This window comes from Cyrtonyx montezumae, unplaced genomic scaffold, assembly GCF_038088225.1.
Source record: "Cyrtonyx montezumae isolate F1298 unplaced genomic scaffold, pur_monq_1.0 scaffold_2, whole genome shotgun sequence".
Taxonomy (NCBI): Eukaryota; Metazoa; Chordata; class Aves; order Galliformes; family Odontophoridae; genus Cyrtonyx; species Cyrtonyx montezumae.
The window spans coordinates 13992868-14010810 of NW_027071936.1; the positions used below are offsets into that span (position 1 = coordinate 13992868).

The window sequence follows — 17943 nt, forward strand, 5'->3', positions numbered from 1 at the left end:
GCATACAGCACAGCTAGAAGAACGAAACAAGTAGAAATTCCTTATTCTAGTAAAAATCTGGGGACAAAAAGCAGAACAGAAAAGCCCTGCAAGCCGGGGAGATCCAGACACAATTCTTCATTAACTCAATTAAATGTGCTTTTAAAGAGCAGCAATGCTTCAGGGCAGCTGCAGGGCATGAGCAGTGGAGGCTCTGCTGGTGGGGGCTGAGCAGTGCTTGCATGCACTGCTGCCGGGGAGCACACGCTGGTGGCTTGCAAAGGTTGAGGCTGGGTTGATGATTGATGTGTGTCTCCCAGCTCTCATTTCCATAGTGCTTTGCTCGCTACCAGCGAAGTATTTCCTGTTTGGTTCTTTTTTTCTTGCAAAGACTATTAGGTAAATGAAGCGATGGTGTATCAGAGTGTAGATGTGAAGCACCCAGCAGAAAGCTCAGTAGCTGAATAGCCTTTGACTGCGTTGCTAAAGCTGAAATGGTGCTGGTCAAGTCCACAGCCAGGCAGATTTTATGCTAAATTCTATGCTTATTTTTTTGCAGCTGGTAATGTTCCTATCAGGGTTTTAATCGCAAGACTGGCATGAAGGAAGGCCTTTGGTTCAGCTCTGCCTGGGGAATGCAGCCCCATCCAAAGCTGCACATCTGCGTGAGGCTGAGAATGAAAATGTCACCGGCTCCGACCCCTCCCTCCCTTGTTTTCCTATTTGTTGCTGCTCTAGCAAGGGTTTTCCTCTTGTTTCAAGCTGGGGTGGGCGTGCTGCTTTCAGCCACTCTGGTCTGAGGGTAGCTGTGGTCTTAAGCCATTGTGGCACTGGGAATGCAGTGACAGGAGCAGGACCCCCGCTGTGCACCAAGCGTGGCACAGAGCCCTCACCTCTGCCAGGGACATGTATGTCAAGCAGAAAGGCTTTGAGATGAAGATAAACATGCTGGATAGAAGTTGGCAAGAAGCTTGTTTGTGAAGGAAGGGGCTGCAGAAAGAGCTGCCCTCTGCCGTGGAGCTGCTAAATGGGGGATCCTTTTGTAGGATGATGACAGCCGAATCCTACATGCTGCCACAGCCCTGGGGTTTTGTGTTGAAGCCACCTTGAGCCCAAGTCTTCTCCCGGGCACACAGCGAAATGAGGACCAGATGGGGTGGTTGCAGCTGGTGGGAAAAACTCCGCATTCCAGCAGGCTGGGGATGCAAACAAGGTCAGAGCTATTAATAAAGCAAAGGGCTGCTGAGGAATGTGAAACATGGGGGATCTATGAGCAGAGGATTGTGGGTCCATGGGCTCCTTCCAAAGCCAGATGAGGGTAGCAGCATCTCTGAGGCTGCCCCTGCCCCTCTTCACAGACGCCCTCTATCCTCCCTCTGCAGCTGGAGCAAACACAATTAGCGAAGCCCTCTGAGTGTCCTTCTTGGCTGAGCTCTTACAACTGAGCCCTGCCACAGCATCAGTCAGTCTGTGTGCCTTGCAGCAGGATGCCTGCACACCTCCTTGGTGGTGCTGGAAATGGGATTATTCCCTGTTTGTTCTCCTTGATGGTCTCACTGTGGTGTTGGGATGGGAAGAAGCTGCACGTGGTACTTGTGGCTATTTTTCTGGTTACGCTGGCAAGCAGCTTTGTTTATCGAAACAGAACCAGCAACTGAGCCCTTGGAGCTGTCTGGAGCTGCTCTTGAGGGGCAGGGGCTTTTGGTGCAGGTGATGGGGCCTGGGGTGGACGTCAGGAGGCTGCTTGCTGGTGGTGGAGTCCAAATGAAGCTCAGACCTTCACCCATTCTGAGCACGAGGTGATGCGGGACCAGGGAAGGGGCCAGGGCAGGAGAAGCTCTGCAGTCCTGAACACGTGCTGAGTTCTGCTGAACCAAGCTGGAGATGAACAAACAAAAAAAGGCTAAAAATACCAATGCATGAATGTTTCTGCAGCATCCAGGAGCACAGGCTGGTTGGGCTGGAGGCCAGGTTTTTGTTGGAAGTTGTTGTGAGCTTTGAGTACTGAAGCTGAGAGGGCTTCCCTGCGCCTTCGCATGGGGACAGCTTGAGAAACGACCTTTAAGTGACGGCTGAGGATGACGGTAACACAGTGGCGTGAGCCAGATGAGCTATGGGAATAAATTCCATGACCCTCGGCCCTTGCACTGTGATTTTTGTGGTGTTTTTTGGTTAAAAGTAACAGGTCTTGATGCCGGAGCTGTAGGAACAGAGTCGTACATTGTAGAAACCATTCTGATGTCTGGACATGATGGTCTCGGAGATGCTTTCCAACCTTAAAGCTTCTATGATTCTGCACAGCACAACGTCAGGCTGAGGCTGACAGCTCTGTCCAAGTCACTTCGTGCTTGCCACGGCACTTGTGCCTTCTGTGGAAATGGCTCCTGGACTGTAAGCAAGCTGTTCTCACCTGAGTGCTAATTACCTCATCTGGCAAACTATTGCAGCCAGCACTTGTCTCAGGTGGTGGCTGACACATACACCATTAATCCCACCGACAGTCTGACAAGGTGGTGCTCACTGAACGGCCACGAGTGCCGTGGTTTCCAAGGAGGGGAACTGAAGCACAGTTGGTGGGGTGGGACGGAGCAGCAGCAGTGACTTTTGCCTGGTGGTCTCCTCAGGGCCTGTCTGGGTAGGGCGAGCAGAGGACCTGCAGTGGACGTGTCCTCAGTGCTGCTGTGGGTACGCGCTGTGCTGGGTGCAGCTATGCCGGCTATTTATTTTTGAATAAATAAAGTATCTCAGAGATGGGGAATCTGGCCAAAATGGGGGAGGGGGAAGCTTTTGGAAAAACCAAGAGACTGCTGCTGTTTTTGTAAATATATATGCATATTTTTAAAGCAGGATATCAATGCCACAAGCTTGTTTTAAAGAAAAAAAAATTCTAATGCATGTCCTGGCTGTTTTTTTCCCTCTGTGTTGCCATCTTGCTTTAGGAGGCATATGGGGCACGGCCACAGGCAGTGCTGGAGGCCCTCACCTCTACGGCAGCCCCTCGCAGAGGCTGTTCCCATGACATGTCACCATCAAACAGTTCTCCTGGTTTGGGGTGGGCTGTGGCTGGGGCACAGTACCCTGGGCACAGCAGGACATGGCCCTGCTGCCTCCCCCGGGGAACCTGGTGGGGTTTGTCCGTGCAGAGCTGCTCCAGTGAAGCTGGAGGAAATGAAATAATGTGAAGACAGTAATTACCTTCCCTGTACTTCATCACAAAATCAAATCAAAGCCATCGCAGCTGAGTCCTTTCTTTTATTGGGCTTTTAGAAGGCACGTAAAATGTATGCGAACATCTGAGTTAAGAGGAGTCCTTGGTGTGCCCAGTGCTAACTTCCAGAGATTTCAGCCCCCTAAGTTGGAAGCTGATAAAAGTCATGAGGAGTGGCTGAGGGAGCTGGGTCTGTTCAGGCTGGAGAAGGGGAGGCTGAAGGGAGGTTTTGTTGCTCTCTACCACTACCTGCCAGGATGTTTCAGTGAGGAGTGTGTCACTCTGTTTTCTCAAGCCACAAGCAGTAGGACTTGAGGAAGCTGCTTCGAGTCGTGCTGGGGATGTGCAGTAGGGATTAGGAGAATTTGTCCACGATGAGGGCCAAGGACTGGAATAGAACAGTCTGCTCAGAGTGATTGTGGAGTCTCCATCTCTGGAGCATTTTTAGTGATACATGGATGTGGCATTAAGAAACGTGGTTTAGTGATGGGACTCGGTAGGTCAGACTCATGGTTGGACTTGATGCTCTGGAGAGTCTTTTCCAACTCACAGGATCCTATGATTCTAGTAATTTACTTCTGGGCTGGGACCCTTCTGGTTGTGAGGCCAAGTAAATCCAAATATCCCAGCTCAGGAACATTGCACTTTTTGTAGTAATTTGGACAAAAGGCAGGCATGGTAGCCTTTCTGGGAGCACCAAAGTCCTGATTTGGGGACAAAAAGCATCGGTGGGGCTGCATCTGTTGGGATTGAGGCAGAGGGCAGCCACTGTGGGAGAACTGCTCCTCCCAAATATTGGCAGAGCTGGCAGTTCCCACCTCTGCATTCTCTTCCTCTCTTCTTCAGCCCCACTGAAGCGAACAGCTGAGAATCAGGGCCATCTGGGGAAAAAGTAGTGGACCTTGTCATTAAGCAGCAGGGAGCCTCAGTGTCCCAGGAGCAGACAGTGAGGCATTTTGGATTTGCACAGGCTCTGCCCTGTATTGCTCAGGGAAGGGAGCACTCCCTATCTGCTAGGAAGTATTTGAGCCCCTAAACAAAAGCCCAGAACCGAAGGTGTCCTGGGAGCCACTGAAGCAAATATTAGAGCAAACATAAAATACAAGGAAAAAAAAACACAAGAAAGGAGAAACCCTATCATAAAAGTCGCCCTGTGTATGCCTGAAGTTTGGCTTTCCTCAGCTGGATGGATTTGAAGGTGTAGTTCTCAGCAGATTTTTCTCCTGTTAACTAATCTGCTTTCTCCCAGAGCCAGCATACTTCACCGAGGGACTGTGAGCTTGTGGACCCATTTTCTAGCTGATGCTAGAAAAGGCAGTGCAAGAACAGTGCACTCTGTGCAGGCTGTGGTCTTAATTATCACATTTTTCTCTTGATCATTCCCAGCACCTTGGCTAGTTTTCTTGCCTGCTGTTACACCTGCTCCAAGTCTGCTGTGCCCTTTGGCACAGGGTGGAGAGGACTCCAGGTGCATGAGATATCTCAGATAAGGGCAAACCTGTTTGTAGTGCAGACCTGCTGTGCAGTGCTTTAGTGACATTCTCTGCTTTATTTGCTATTTCTGACCCATCTGCATTAGAAAATAATGAGGAGCTGCTTGGTACCCACAGCTCGTCTTCACTGGGGGCAGCATCTGTGCTACCACGCCCAGTTGAATGGTCTCCACGTTGAAGTGCCCGATGAAGGCTTCTGAAAGCTGAGGAAGTTTTTCCCCCACCAGTGTGGGGCTGTGAAGCTGCTGTTGGGACTCTGTGGCGGGGCGGTGACCACCCTCTTCCCAAAATAAGCCCCCTGCTCCAGCGTTCAGGTGCTCAAGCATCGTGGCCAGAGGAAGGCTGGAGCTCCATGTCTGAGCACATACATGGGGCTTGCTCTGCCACGGAGCCAGCGGAGAAATGTGGTCTTGCCCATCACAGCTGTCCCCTGAATGAACAGCCTTGTGATGCAGGTCCCCAAAAAGTGAAGGGTTTGAGCACGGTGCTGCCAGCCCATCTGCTCTTGTAGAAGCCTGTAGTACATTACAGCATTTAAAGATGAAACCAAGCATACACCACCCAACCCCCTTCTTTTCCTTTTTGGTGTGTGCAATTAGCTGTATGCACAGGCTGGGGATGAAAATGGCTTCAGTGTGTTTTAGAGAACAGTTATTTCAAGGATGAAAAATGGTGCTGCAAAGCAAATAGCTATGGGAGCTCTGAGTGCAGCAGTGGGGTGTTTCTTATCCCAGAAGTGCAGATGAGAAGGATGCCTTTCCCTCAGGCTCCCACAGTGTATTTGGAGGAGGGGGGGGGAAGGAAAAAGAAGTGAAATGACACGCTTCTGTGCATAAACACACAAAAGGAAACAGCAGGAGAGTAAGCAGTCATGTAATTGCCTGTGGTGAGCTACCACAGGCGAGGGAAGGCATAGGGTTTCGCAGAAGGACGATGCAGGGAAGTGATCGTGGAGGGAGGGATGCATAAAGCAGCGGGACACTCCACATTCTTTTCAGGGATAATGCAGGGCTGCCGTCTTCTCTCTTTGCCTCCCCCAGCCCTCCCACAGGGAATTTGGGTTCATTGGGCTAGCAGCAAAGGGGCTGACCCGCTCCAGCTCCCCCTGCACTGCTGGAGCAGCACCCACCCCGTGTTATCAGAGAGCTCCCCACACAAAGCACCAACGCTCGGGTTTATTGCGGGCGCTGTGCCCCTGCCCTGCAGCCACCCAGCTCCTGCTGGGCCTGCTGCTGTGTGCTGCTCGTGGTGGCGGCAGCCCAGCCTCCATGCTGCGACCCGGCACGCGTGCGAGGGACAAGCAGCAGGTGCGTGCTGGGGAAGCGCTGATAAATAAGGATTTTCTCCACCTAGGAGTCGTCGTAGAGGGGGTTGTTGTAGTTCCCCCAGGAGCCGTAGTCGTGGTCATCCAGCAGCCTTCCATAGGAGGAGTGCCTGTGGAGAACACAGTGCCACGTTAGCCCGCAGAAGGCGGAATGGGTCAGGGGTGCTCTAGTTAGATCTAGTTAGGCCACGCTGCTGCTTATGGCCGCAGGCACAGCAAGGCAGCAGCTTGCCTTGGGGATAACTGCTGTTTATGTCTGTGCCGAGCAGCATCTCTGGCATTTGAGTGTGGCTTTTGTAAAGCAACAAAGAAAGCCCTGGCTTTCAGTAGAGACATGATGCACAAGTCTGGGACTGAAGGCCCTGTGAAGGGCCAGCCTTACCTTATCTTGAGGTACGCCGCCGTCCCAAAGACCACCACCACCACCACGATGACCGTCACAGTTATGGCCACGATGCTGCCTGCAGGGAGCACCAGAAAGGGCAATGCTCAGCTCCCGGTGCCGGCACCAAATACATCTCCTGCACAGACATCTCTGCGACGCTCCCCCAGAAAATCCCTTCTGGAGGCTGCTGGACACCACTGCCCCTATATATCGATACTTTCCCATAACACAAGGCAGATAGATTTGGGATAAAACAACAGTTGTCTTTCCACTATGGCAGACCTAGAAGCCCCAGAGCTGCCACCTATTTCTTGACCAGGAGCTTTAAAATAATCTCAGACTGTGCTTTGGTAAAAAGGTTTTGGGGCTCCAGCAGCCCCCAGCAGAGGTTTTACTCAACTTTCCTTGCAAAATCCAGCCCTCGGAGTTGGACCTTTAAATGCACATTCCAACTTAAACCATTCTACAGAATTTGGGCTTTCTCCTCAGTGTTCCTGCCAGCATCAGGCAGCACCAAGTGCCAGAAAACAAAAGTTACATACATGTGTGTGCATGGAGCTGCTCACCTGCACTCAAGGCATGTGGGACCTCTTCTATGGTGACACCAGTGGAGGAAGTGCTTTTGCTTTCTTCGGCCATGCCCTTGGTGGGGCTGGCCACAGTCACTGAGGGGGATGTTGGCTCCATGGCCAGGCTTGATGCCACAGCCAGCATCCCCGGGGAAGGGACGTCCTTCGTCAGCTCCAGCGGCTGGGTGGGAATGGCTGGTGAAAGCAGTGCTGTCCCAGGGGATGAGTGCAGGGTGCTGCTGTGAGGGGAGGAGGAGGAGAAGGATGCAGGCGTGCCCACAGGGCTGGGATTTGTCCCCACATCTGTCATGCCTCTCGCCACGCTGGAATGTGCTGTCCAAGGACTCAGGACTTTCTCCAAGGTTGGCAGCACCGAGCTGGGAGCCACTGATGGGCTGTCTGCTGCTGTGACAGTGCTTGTGGGGGTGGAAGCAGGGGACAGCATGCCCGTGGTGCTCCCATTGCTGCCACCTGCCTCGGAGGGCACTGGGTTACTGGTGGGTCCTGCAGCTGTCAGAGGTGTAGAGTGGTGGGGAGCTGCTGTGGGGACAGATGTGCCCCTCGAGCCTGGCCCTGCTGATGTCCCCACCACTGGGAAGAGAGCCAGGGACGGTGCTATGGGGTCATCACCGAGTCCTGGCAGGGAGAAAAACAAGCATTAGTAACTGGGAAATCCTTGTGAGGTCTCTGTGGCCATCACAACAATAGTTATCAGCTCCTAGAAACCTAAACCTTCTCCACAGCTCCTAAAAACCCAAAGCCAGCAAAAATCCCCATCTAGAAGAAAATGGTGGAAAGGAGGGGATTCTTCTTGCTTACATTCCCAGGCAGTGGGATGGAGGAGCTCAGCACTCTGGTAACTCCCATCCCACATATCCCAGCCCATTTTCCTTCAGGGATCAGCTCCTATCCCAGGCTGGCACCCCGATCCCCAGCACCCCTCAGAGCAGGCAAGCAGCAAGCACCACGCAGCTGGGAACTGTGACACAGGATGCCTCTTTCTTCCCTCACTGTTTCCTTGTGCATTCATTCATTCATCTCCGTTTCTTAACATGAAGATGAGTCATTCTTTCCCCTGTCCCCACCAGTGGCTGCTATTTTTTTCTTCCTCTCTTTTCTGTTCTCCACAGGGCCAAACTCAGCTCTGAGCCACCACCAGCAGCTCCATGGGCACAACTAGGCTGGAGGAAGAGTGTGCCAGCAGCAAGTGACATCAGGGAGAATTTTTATTCCCACGCTCTCACTTACATATAACCCCATAGCATCCTAGCATGGGGCTACGTGAGAATGGAAGACAAAAATCTCAGGACAATACTGATTTTTGTTGCCATCCTGAAGGCCAGTTCCCCCAAAGCCCGCCGCTGGTGGCACCAGGAGAGCTGGCTCCAAACCCCGGGTGCCCCCAGCCACAGCCTAGGAGAAGGCAGCCACCCATTCCCATGGCCCACAGCAGGTGGCACCTAAAGTCCCCAGCTGGGTTCACTAGGAGTGCTGAGCGACAATACTTTTCCCAAGCAACAAGTGCTGCCTCAGCAGCAACACTGCGAGCTGCATCACCACCAAGCCAGCCTCTCTGTCAGCAGGCATTGGCAATTCCAAAACACAGTGGCAGCAGGGGGCACATAAGCCTCTGTGAAGGAAGGTGGAGAACACACATGCACCATTCTAGGAGCTCTGCACCAATGGTGGCCAAAGTAGGGCAGAAAGCAGCTGCCAGGTGTTGGCTGAGGATGTGGACGTGCTGACAACTTGAACCAAGCATCCCTCCAGCCCTGGAGCTCTTGAGATCGGGGCTGGAGCTGCACCTCAATTGCTTTGAATTAATGCTTCCCACATATTTACAGGGGCACGTCAGCCGGGTGCAACTGGACCAGCAGGTTACAGACTGCCACCCCAGCTTCTTGCAGGATGTGTTGCTGCTCCACCAAGACCCTCAGTGAGCTGGTGGCACCCTAAGCATTTCTGTGAAGAGAAATGCTTGGCCTTTCATAGAGAAGAGCAGCTCACTGCCTCCCTGGACCTCCTTGCCACTTGCTTGAAGCCTCACTCCAAATACCAACCAGACTTGTACTAAAGAGGCACTACTGTCAGGTGGTGTTTGCAGAGTTACCCCATGCACATGAAGAAAGCCATCCCATGCTGAGTGTCAGGGAAGGATGGATGGGCTCTCTAGCAGGAGAAGCATCCCTGTTCCTGACTGAGGAGACCTGCTGTGGGACAGCTTCCCTCTCAGTCCCCATGGATTCAGAAACTCAAAACACATCCTAACCCCTGCTTGGTTTTGGGGTTTACCCAATGTTTATACGTCCTTCAGGCTAGCAGCACCACTGTGGTCTGCCTGAATGTCTGGGGCAAACTGGTAGGGATTCTGCAGAGCTGGCAGCGCCGCTGGCCAGGATGAGTCAGAAATGTTCAGATAATATCTCCATGGCACAAGTGCGGCTGGCCTCACAGCCAGCTCTGGATGCATGCCTCAACTGGGTGCTCATCTCCAGCAGGTCACAAATCACAAGCATTGCCCGGGAGAGCTGAAGGCAGCCTGACACTCTAGGGATCCCACTGGCAACCTCAGGTCCTTCCCAATAAGCCGCAGCATCCTACAAAAGACAGCACATCCTCCTCCTGGTGCTAGGGGGCATGCAGCAAACCAGCTCCTCTACAAGCATATCCGAAAAGGTGAAGAAATGCTGAGACGGTGGTTCCCTTGTTTGCTCAGCACCTGGGCTGCAACTGTGAGCAGTAGCCAGAAGAGTGCACTGGAATAAAGGACAAAAAAAACCACCAGAAATCTTCCCTTCGCAGCACATGACTTCAGAGGCGAGCAGGGGTTGTCAAAGCAACTGAAGGACATCAGTTATCAAAGGATACCATACATAGCTCAACGCTGAGGAATGCGCCCATCTAATTCCCTCACGGCTGCAACTGCCCTGCAGGAATCTGGATGGGAGCAGAATGAGATGAGGAACAGAAAGGGATGGGGAGCAGCAGGTGCACAAGCACCCTGCGCCACCCACCTTCCAGCCCCACATGAGCTCTAAGTGACCACTAGCACAGGTTGTCTTCTTGGAGAAGATGAAAACAGATTAGAAAAGCCCAAATCCCTCTACTGCAAATGCTTTCATTTTCAAGAGCATTAATTGCAGTCACCTGGGAAACCCCAGGGAACATCACCGAGTGCGTGGATTGATTCCTCTCCTACTGGCATGCTGCTGGCCTGGTTCCTGCATGGCAAGCAGAGGTGATGTCTCACCCTCACACAAGCTAAGCTCTGCTTTAGCAGCACATACCTAGCCTGGGCTGGGAGCCTCATTAGCAGTGCATTGCTCATCAGCACTCAGAGCAGGCTGCTAGGCTGTTACACCAGATAAGAGGCAACATGAAAACAAGAGCTCCAGTTCAAGAAAAATGAAATCAGACATGACAGCTGTGCCACAGCAAGCCAGCACTCAGCAAGAGGTGGAGATGGTACTCTCAACCAGCTCCCATTTGACATGCTGTATCTGATACAGCCACCGGAAGGTCCACCTGACATAACCCACATGGGGAATGCAGCTCTCACCCCACATTAACCCAGACCCATGAGGGCATGCTCCCGAGCCATCACATTTTGCTGCGTGCCTGCTTCAGGAAGCAAATTCTACTCTGGGGACCAGCGTGGCTGTTTCTTTCTCCTTCTTCCCAGCAGCTTATTTTGGCTACAACAGCTTCCACACTTATCCTAAACACCCTTTCTGAAAGATGGGAATGCAGCGAAGAGCAATGGAGGTAGTTGACCCAGAAGAGAGCTCTCTCGGCTGCCCGGAGCACATCTACTTAATGCAGCAAAGCCAGGTGCCACTTCCCATCCCAGCAGCTGCTGCAAGACAGGTACAAATAGAGGCTCATGGATAAGACACAGCATCAGATTTTGTAGCTCATAGATCTATGTTTTTATATTGTGAGCAAAAAATAAGGGCCTGCAGGATCCCCCCAGAGGCAGACGCTGCCCCATCCACCACGGAGCGCTGGGGGCTACGAGCAGGGTGAGGCCCTATTACAAAAGCTGCTGGCTGCAGCTGCTGGTGCTGCTGAGAGTATATGGAGAGCTTTATGGGTGATAAATTATAAATGCTGGCAGCACTATGTGAAAATACATAGCTCGGGATGGTTTATTTATGCTCTGTGTTTGGAGAAGCAGCTGACCCTTCTGAACCAAGAGCACTTGCTCTGAAGAAGTTCAGTGGTTCCTTACCTGCAGATGGCATGTTATGCAAGCTCTCGGCAGGAAGCAGTAGAGTGACCCCTGACTCCCCTGCTCCTACAGCACGCAGTGGTTTATTGCCATGTAGAGCAGTAAAGCAGTATATATTTAAATATAGGGCAAGAGTTTCCTGCCTGTAACCTCGCTAGTTGAGCCTTCATCTCTGTGGCCAGCACTTTCCTGTGCTGTTCTGCTGCTCCTTCTCCTTTTCTGCTCTCCCTTCTCCTCGCTTGTGGTCAGGTTACGGTGCTTCTGCTTCCCAGCCTGAGATTGGCAGCCTGCAGCTGTGGTGCAGAGCTACCCAGTATGAGCACATGCAGGCAGCGCTGGGTTCTGCCTGGATTCCTGCTTCTTCTGAGAGCACTAGGAGCTGGGTAGCCTCACCTCCTGCTGCACAGCTAGGTCATGCTGACAGCCCCACAGCATCTGGGGAGGGTGGTGAGGGGAGGAGAAAGACAGGGTCCAATGCAAACGCAATAACAAAGCTTTCAGTGAAAAAAAAATCCCCAGCACTCAGATCATACGTAGCCTCGGTTGCTTTGACTTAATGGCTAGCTGGGCTGGCTTCCTGCATGGTCATTAAATGGGTTAAGCCTAATTGCTCCCAAGCCTGAAGCTTTCTGTAGTTCAAAGGAACAGGCACGCAATGGAAACAAACACGTTGTCTGCGTCCGTCACCTGCTCTCCTGGGTCCGTCCCCTCGGGAGAGGCTGTCCCAGGCGTCTCTCTGCCTGCCTGGTCGCTGCCCGGCGACAAAACCGCAGGGGTCTTGCTGCACAGCGGTCACTGTTGGGATATTTCCAACCCAGGGAGCAGCAGCTGCCTCTCTGTGGGCAGCCCAGGAGGTGATGAGGATGGAGGGATGCTCTGGCTCTGGTGGTCCCTGTCCCCCTATGGCAATGAGGGGATGTACCCTTTGTGGTGGGTGCTGTCGGGGACGATGGGGGGGGGGGGGGGGGTAGCAGCTGGGGGACATATTCAGAGCGACTGCAGACCTTTGCTTTGTGTCTTGCTGGTCCTGAGCTCTGGCAAAGAAGGAAAAAGGAGCTGAGGTGGGTCTGTCAGGACTTTGGTCTGGTGTCCCACAGCGAGACTGTGAGCAGATGAATCTACTTTCTGAGTACGAGAATGGCAAAAACTTCCTGCTCCTTTTCTCAAACACGGTGCCAGAGCTGCTATTATCTCATTATAGGGGCAGGAAGAAGCCTGGTGGTATTTCATACTTGCCAAGCTGTGTTCTCTCTGTCACTAACTCCTGAAGAATGAACTCAAGGCATACGTAAAGAATAATTTTCGTACAGCTGGTTGGGTTGTTTTTGTCTTAAAGGTGGAGAAGTTTCACGGTTTGTTTTTTCTTGTAAATACTATTTCAGTGGAGAAAGAATATATATATATATACACATATATAGAAAGCATCCAAAAGATTCATGCTCGCGTGGAAGCATCCCAAGCGGCACAGAGTAGGATTCTGGGAGATTTCCCATGGATCTTCCACAGGGCCCCACTGATGCTGCTATGGGATGCCCTAAGAATGGTGCTGGCTTGGCTTGGACACTGGGAACAACTCGTCCCCAACCTCAGCACTGCCAGCGGGTGCAGGTGGGACGCTCGGCTGGAGATGTCCGAGGCACAGCTGACCTGCTCCGGCCCGTTTGGTCCCCAAGTGGCTGAGTGCTCCCGCACCTCACCACGCCGGGCACAGCTCGATGCCGCTAAACGCTTCTTCTCCCAACGCGTTTGTCCTTGCGCGGGGCTCGCTGCTCCTCCAGGAGCTTTCCCACTCCCCGGGCTGACCCCAAAGCCTCCCGAGAGCCAGGGATGCCCCCGGGTGCACTCTGCGGGACTCCGTGGGTACCCGCTGACACGCGTGTCTTCGGGCTGGACGCATCCCGGCCTCCCCACCCGCCCCCGAGACCCAGGACCCGTGGGGCTGCTTCCCGTAGAGCCTCGGAGCGTCCCTCGGATGACAAGGGCGAGCAGCGGGGTGTCCCCCACGTTCCCCTCCCGCACGCGTCCCCGCCGCTCACCTGCGGGCAGGAGGAGGAGGAGGGCGAGGAGAAGGCGGCAGCAGCAGCCCATGGTCCCGGCGGCACGAGCAGCCGAGGACGGAGGGAGGGAGAGATGGAGGGAGGAGGCGGAGGGGTAGCATCGCCCGCCCCGCTCCCCGCCCCGCTCCCCGCCCGCAGCGGCACCGAGGGCGCAGCGGCACCTGCTGGCACCGGCACCGCGCAGCCACCGCTCCCCATCCCGCAGCATCGTCCTGCCTGCAAGCCCCACTCAGGGACCTGTGCTGGGTACCGTTCTCCGGCTCCGGCTGCCATCCGCACGGCCACCTCACCTGGTCTCACTGGCACGGCTTTTCCCCGCCTAGTCTCGTTGGTGTGGTCATTAGCAACAGAGCCTTTGGCACATTTGATGCTTAAGAGGTTGCCTGACTTCTTTGCTAGGGGAATTCACCCGCCGTCAGCTTCTCTTGCGCCTTCTCAGCTGGACATCTCTTCCATCTCTGCGGGCAGAGGGGAATGGCTGAGGTGCAGACAGCTGTCTCAGCAGTGCAGCTGGCAAGGAAGGGCTCTGAGACTGAAAGAGGCGAAATGAAAAATGCCGAGGAGGAAGAGGATGCTAAAGAGGAAAAGAACACAGTGAGCTTGCCAAACGGGAAGGATTGTTGAGTTCGGGGAGATCTAAAAGTGCACAAAAGGGGAATGGTGGGAAGAGGTGAGAAACGGCCCTCGCGTGGCGTGCTCGAGGCGCGGTCATGTATCCGCGAGCCGATGCTCTCGGCTATATCCAACTGGGAGACTGCAGGAACTACAGCGAGCGGTAAATACCGGATGGCCGAACCACTGCGCTGGAAATAGATAGCGTTTCCCTGACGGAGGAGGGTGCGCACCCCCTTCCTGCCCGGGGACCCACACAGCCCGTGCCGAAGGACCCGGGACGAGGGACGCGGGGGCCACCAGGGCCGCCCACAGTCCGGGCGGGGGCAGGAGCGGAGCCGCGGCGGGCGGCCAAGCGGGGCGGCTGCCAGCGCCGCGATCACAGCCGCCATCCCGCGGCGTGAGGTCACCGCTTTCTTCTTTCCAGTCCGTCATTCCTCCCCCTGAGCTCATGCGGGCGCGGACGAGCCGGGAGGCCGCCCCGGGGATGTGCCACCCTGTTGGCACCCGCAGCCCCGCGCGGCGGACCGAGGCTCCGCTGAGAGCGTTCGGGCGGGTGCGAACGAAGCCCCTTTCCGTAGCGCCTCGGCCACCCCGCGCGGCGGGCGGGCGGGGAGGTCCCCTCCGGGGGTCCCACCCGTGGGTTTCCGCGCCGCTGGGGGGGAGCGGGAGGAGGAGGAGAGGGCAGAGCCGCCCCCTCCCCGCCCCGTCCCGTCCCGCCCCGCCGCGGCCGCCGGGCACCGGGAGCCGGGCAGGCGGAGGCTGCGGCGCGCATGGAAGCGGCGGCGGTCCCGGTCCCGGGCGGCGGTCCCGGCCCTTTGCTGCTGTGCCTGGCCCTCGCCTCCGGTAAGCGGCGGCACCGCGGCCGCGCGGGGGTGTCTGTCGCGGCGCGGGGATCGCACGGTTCTGTCGTGCTCGCACCCTGTGCTCCGCGTCCCGTCCTTCCTTCCCGGTGCCTACCCGCATGCCGTGCCCCGAGTTCCCTCCCCGATTCCGTCCCGGTGCTCCCCGTGCTGAGCACCTCGGGTTGAAACCTCTCTGGAGTGGGGATGGGACACTTCTGGCACCTGGCAGCGGGATACTGTCTCGGTGCTGGTGGACGGCTGGGTGCGTGGACATGTGGACGCACAGACATGTGGACACACAGACATGTGGATGTGTTTTGCTGTCCTAAGTAGCGCCAGTGATAGAAGATAGTAGGCAGCGAGCGCCTACCCCACAGCTGCCTGTGTCGGAGCAGAGGTGCTCCTCCAGCACTAAATGAGGAGGTGTCCAGGGCCTCCCTTACGAAGGCACTTGGTATGGCTGCTTTCAGGGACAGCACAGCCCCAGTGCCACCCATCACCCACTCCTGCTGCGTAGATTTCGGGCAGCAGGCGGCCCCCTGGGTCCCAGATGTGCCCACTGCTGTGAGCAGCCAGGGCTCGGCCCTTTGGCGGGGCTGTGTTGTGCTTTGCCCAGCCCACACCCACATAGGGGAATGGTGCCCGACCTGTTTTGGGGCCACGCTGCCAGGCACGGAAAGATGGGGACTGTGGGATCCAGCCTTAGAAGGACATCTGCTCTGGGTGGGCTCCGAGCTGGCTGCCATTACCCACATCATCGCCATGCCACCACCCTGGTGAGGGGAGGCTGCCTGAGGGAGGCTTGCAGGAGGGCAGCTGTGGCAGCTGTTTGCCGTAAGGGTGGAGAAGCTGCTGTGCCGGGGTCATCCCGTGCTGGGGTGAAGTCAGCCCACAGCTGGTGCTGGGGGGATAGCCAGGCCTCGGCTCTCATGCTGGAGGCTGCACCCGAGCCTATTGGCACTCAGTCACACGACATGTGCTGTTACAGCAGTGCTGCCTATATATAGCCTGGAGGGACACGGGTGCCAGGAAAGGCTCTGCTGCTGGCTGGGGGACTCAGGCTGCCCCCTTGGTCCCTCTGCCACTGCCCTGGGGCCCTGGCAGGCAGGCTGGCTAGGTGGCCCAGTGGCACAGCACACCTGCCCACCCTTCCTCACAAGATGGGGACGTGCCCCTGGTGACACGCTGCCCTGGTGAGCACTGGCCCCACCAGCAGGACCTGTCCTGTGGGAAGTGGAGCTGTGCTGGGTCATTGCTGGTGTGCCAAGATCTGGTTACTGCATCACCGTGCAACCCGCCCTAAGGCTGGGGCCAGGGCGGCTGTCCCTTTCCCATCTGAGCCCATGAAGTGGCACAATTGTGGTGGGTGCCTGGGTTTGTCCCACGATGGACATCCCCCTGCAGCAGCAGCAGGGATGTCACTGCACCTGGTTCTGCTGTGGTCACACTTAGAGCCAGCAGGGCTGGTTTGCAGCTCAGCTACCTCCCTGCTCCCATCTCCAGCACGGTTTTTGGATACCCAGGCTCTTCCAAAGGGGCCACCTGGCTACATGGGGCTCTGCCAGCCATCCTCATGTCCCCCCCAGGTCACACCACCATGGCACGGACAGTGTGCAGGCCGCAATGGGCCCTGGCTGGGTGCCCACAAGGCAGGGAGCAGCATCCCTCCCTCCCTGCCCGGAGAAAAGCTGATGTTGGTGAGGCGAGGGGCCAGCCCTCCCATCCCTGCTCAACCGCTCTCTATTCCAGGCCTGGCGCTTTTCAGCTGTGTGGGTGCCGATGCCAACATGACCGAGGGGCTGCCCTGTGAGGGCTGTGCAGGTGAGGAGGTGTGGGAGCGGAGAGAGAAGCTGCCGTGTTTTGTCTGGTGTGGAGGCCAGATGCTGCTTATCAGCACAGCGGCCCTGAGCTGGTGACAGCCAAGGTTGTGAGCCAAGCCGTGCTCGGGGCCCCTGCTGCACCCCATCCTGGTCCCTGCAGGTAACATGACGCAGCTGCGGCGACGGGGACACTTCTCCCGGTGTCCTGAGGAGTATCGGCACTACTGTGTCAAGGGACGCTGCCGCTTCCTCGTGGCCGAGGCAGCGCCGGCCTGCATGTAAGTCACCAGTGGGGGGGACGTGGTGGCATGGGGGGACAGCAAGTTGCGGGGACGGGGCAGGAGGTGTGCGTCGGTTTTTGGACCCCTTTTGTTTTCCCCTGTGCTGTGGGACAGGTGTGAGCGAGGCTACACGGGGTCACGGTGTGAGCAGGTGGATATCTTCTACCTGCGAGGCGACCGGGGCCAGATTGTGGTCATCTCCCTCATCGCTGCCATCGTCACCCTCATTGTCTTCGTTGTCTGCGCCTGTCTCTGTGCTCAGTATGTGGGGCCGGGATGGGATTGGCCTGCATGGCCCTTGGGCTTGGATGGGTGCGGGATGCGGGGTCTGGGCTGCAGGGAGGGATACGGGGCATCACCAGTGCCTCGTCCTGCTCATTTGTTTCACTGCTGTCCCCTCAAAAGCCACTGTCGGAAGCAGCGCACAAAGAGGAAGGAAGAAGAGATGGAGACGCTGAACAAGAACGTGCCCTCGAGGAGCGAAGATGTGCTGGAGACGGACGTTGCGTGAAGGTGTGGGGGCGGGGGGTCAGCGGGGGCCCCCTGAGCCCCGACAGCTGACAGCTGCCCGCCAGGAACCTGCGGGCGGGTCCCAGCGCCGGCAGGGTGGGCGAGGGGTCGCGCTTGTCACGTTGCTAATAAAAGGGTGAACCGAAAGCCCGCGCCTGTCCGCGTGTTGCGAAGGCGCCCCTTCTATCCTCAATCCAACGCAGGGCAGGGCGGCACGCAGCGCTCCTGGCACCGCCTCGCGCTAGCGGGCTCCAGCACGGGGCCCTTGTTGTGTTGCGCAGCGTCCGCCAGGGGGCGCCACCACAGTCCCTCGGAGGGCTCGGCACAGCCGGAAGGGGGCGCTGCAGCGCAGTTCCGTTTCCGGCCGTGCTGGCGCGTGGCGCCGCGGGCGGGAAAGGGCGGCGGCTGTGGGGTGAGCCTGAGGTGCCGGCCCGGCCCTCCTCTCCCGCCCGTCCGGGCATCACACGGGTCCTCGCAGCTCGGCCCCGGGATGGCGATGCAAAGTAAATCCCGCTCGAGGCCCCACGCGGCCTCGGAGCTGTGCTCCCACGTGGCTCCTGCCTGCTGGTGCCAGCTCCTCGCCTTCCCTGGCTCCGTTGCACGGCGCGTGGTGGGCCCGCCTTGCTGGA

At 56.4% G+C, this 17943-nt stretch overlaps 2 protein-coding genes across 4 annotated transcripts; one reads left to right on the forward strand and one right to left on the reverse strand.

The window, feature by feature from the left end:
* Positions 1-5537: 5537 nt before the first annotated feature.
* PARM1 (prostate androgen-regulated mucin-like protein 1) lies at positions 5538-13328 on the reverse strand. The gene is made up of 4 exons (XM_065736415.1): positions 13226-13328; positions 6956-7594; positions 6387-6465; positions 5538-6114 (listed from the first exon to the last, which is right to left on the reverse strand). The coding sequence occupies exons 1-4, from the start codon at positions 13275-13277 to the stop codon at positions 6030-6032; spliced, it is 855 nt and encodes a 284-aa protein (XP_065592487.1). The 5' UTR covers positions 13278-13328; the 3' UTR covers positions 5538-6029.
* A 422-nt stretch (positions 13329-13750) lies between these two features.
* BTC (betacellulin) lies at positions 13751-17461 on the forward strand. Of its 3 annotated transcripts, none has more exons than XM_065736064.1 (5): positions 13751-13916; positions 16453-16524; positions 16684-16801; positions 16919-17065; positions 17210-17461. In XM_065736064.1, exons 1-5 carry the CDS (start codon positions 13904-13906, stop codon positions 17313-17315), a joined length of 456 nt encoding a protein of 151 aa, XP_065592136.1. In that variant the 5' UTR covers positions 13751-13903; the 3' UTR covers positions 17316-17461. The 3 variants fall into 3 exon arrangements, with proteins under 3 accessions (XP_065592136.1, XP_065592134.1, XP_065592135.1); XM_065736062.1 differs by lacking the exon at positions 13751-13916 and adding an exon at positions 14508-14704; XM_065736063.1 differs by lacking the exon at positions 13751-13916 and adding an exon at positions 16010-16065.
* Positions 17462-17943: the final 482 nt, after the last annotated feature.

Bases quoted from the DNA above. Each gene is read 5' to 3' on its own strand.
- PARM1 (XM_065736415.1), bottom strand. From the start codon at position 13,277: ATGGGCTGCTGCTGCCGCCTTCTCCTCGCCCTCCTCCTCCTCCTGCCC. The intron at 6,466-6,955 runs GTGAGCAGCTCC...TGCTCCCTGCAG, and splicing joins CCCACATGCCTTGAGTGCAG to GCAGCATCGTGGCCATAACT. The intron at 6,115-6,386 runs GTAAGGCTGGCC...TGTTCTCCACAG, and splicing joins GCGGCGTACCTCAAGATAAG to GCACTCCTCCTATGGAAGGC.
- BTC (XM_065736062.1), top strand. From the start codon at position 14,632: ATGGAAGCGGCGGCGGTCCCGGTCCCGGGCGGCGGTCCCGGCCCTTTG. The intron at 16,525-16,683 runs GTGAGGAGGTGT...TGGTCCCTGCAG, and splicing joins GCCCTGTGAGGGCTGTGCAG to GTAACATGACGCAGCTGCGG. The intron at 17,066-17,209 runs GTATGTGGGGCC...TCCCCTCAAAAG, and splicing joins TGCGCCTGTCTCTGTGCTCA to CCACTGTCGGAAGCAGCGCA.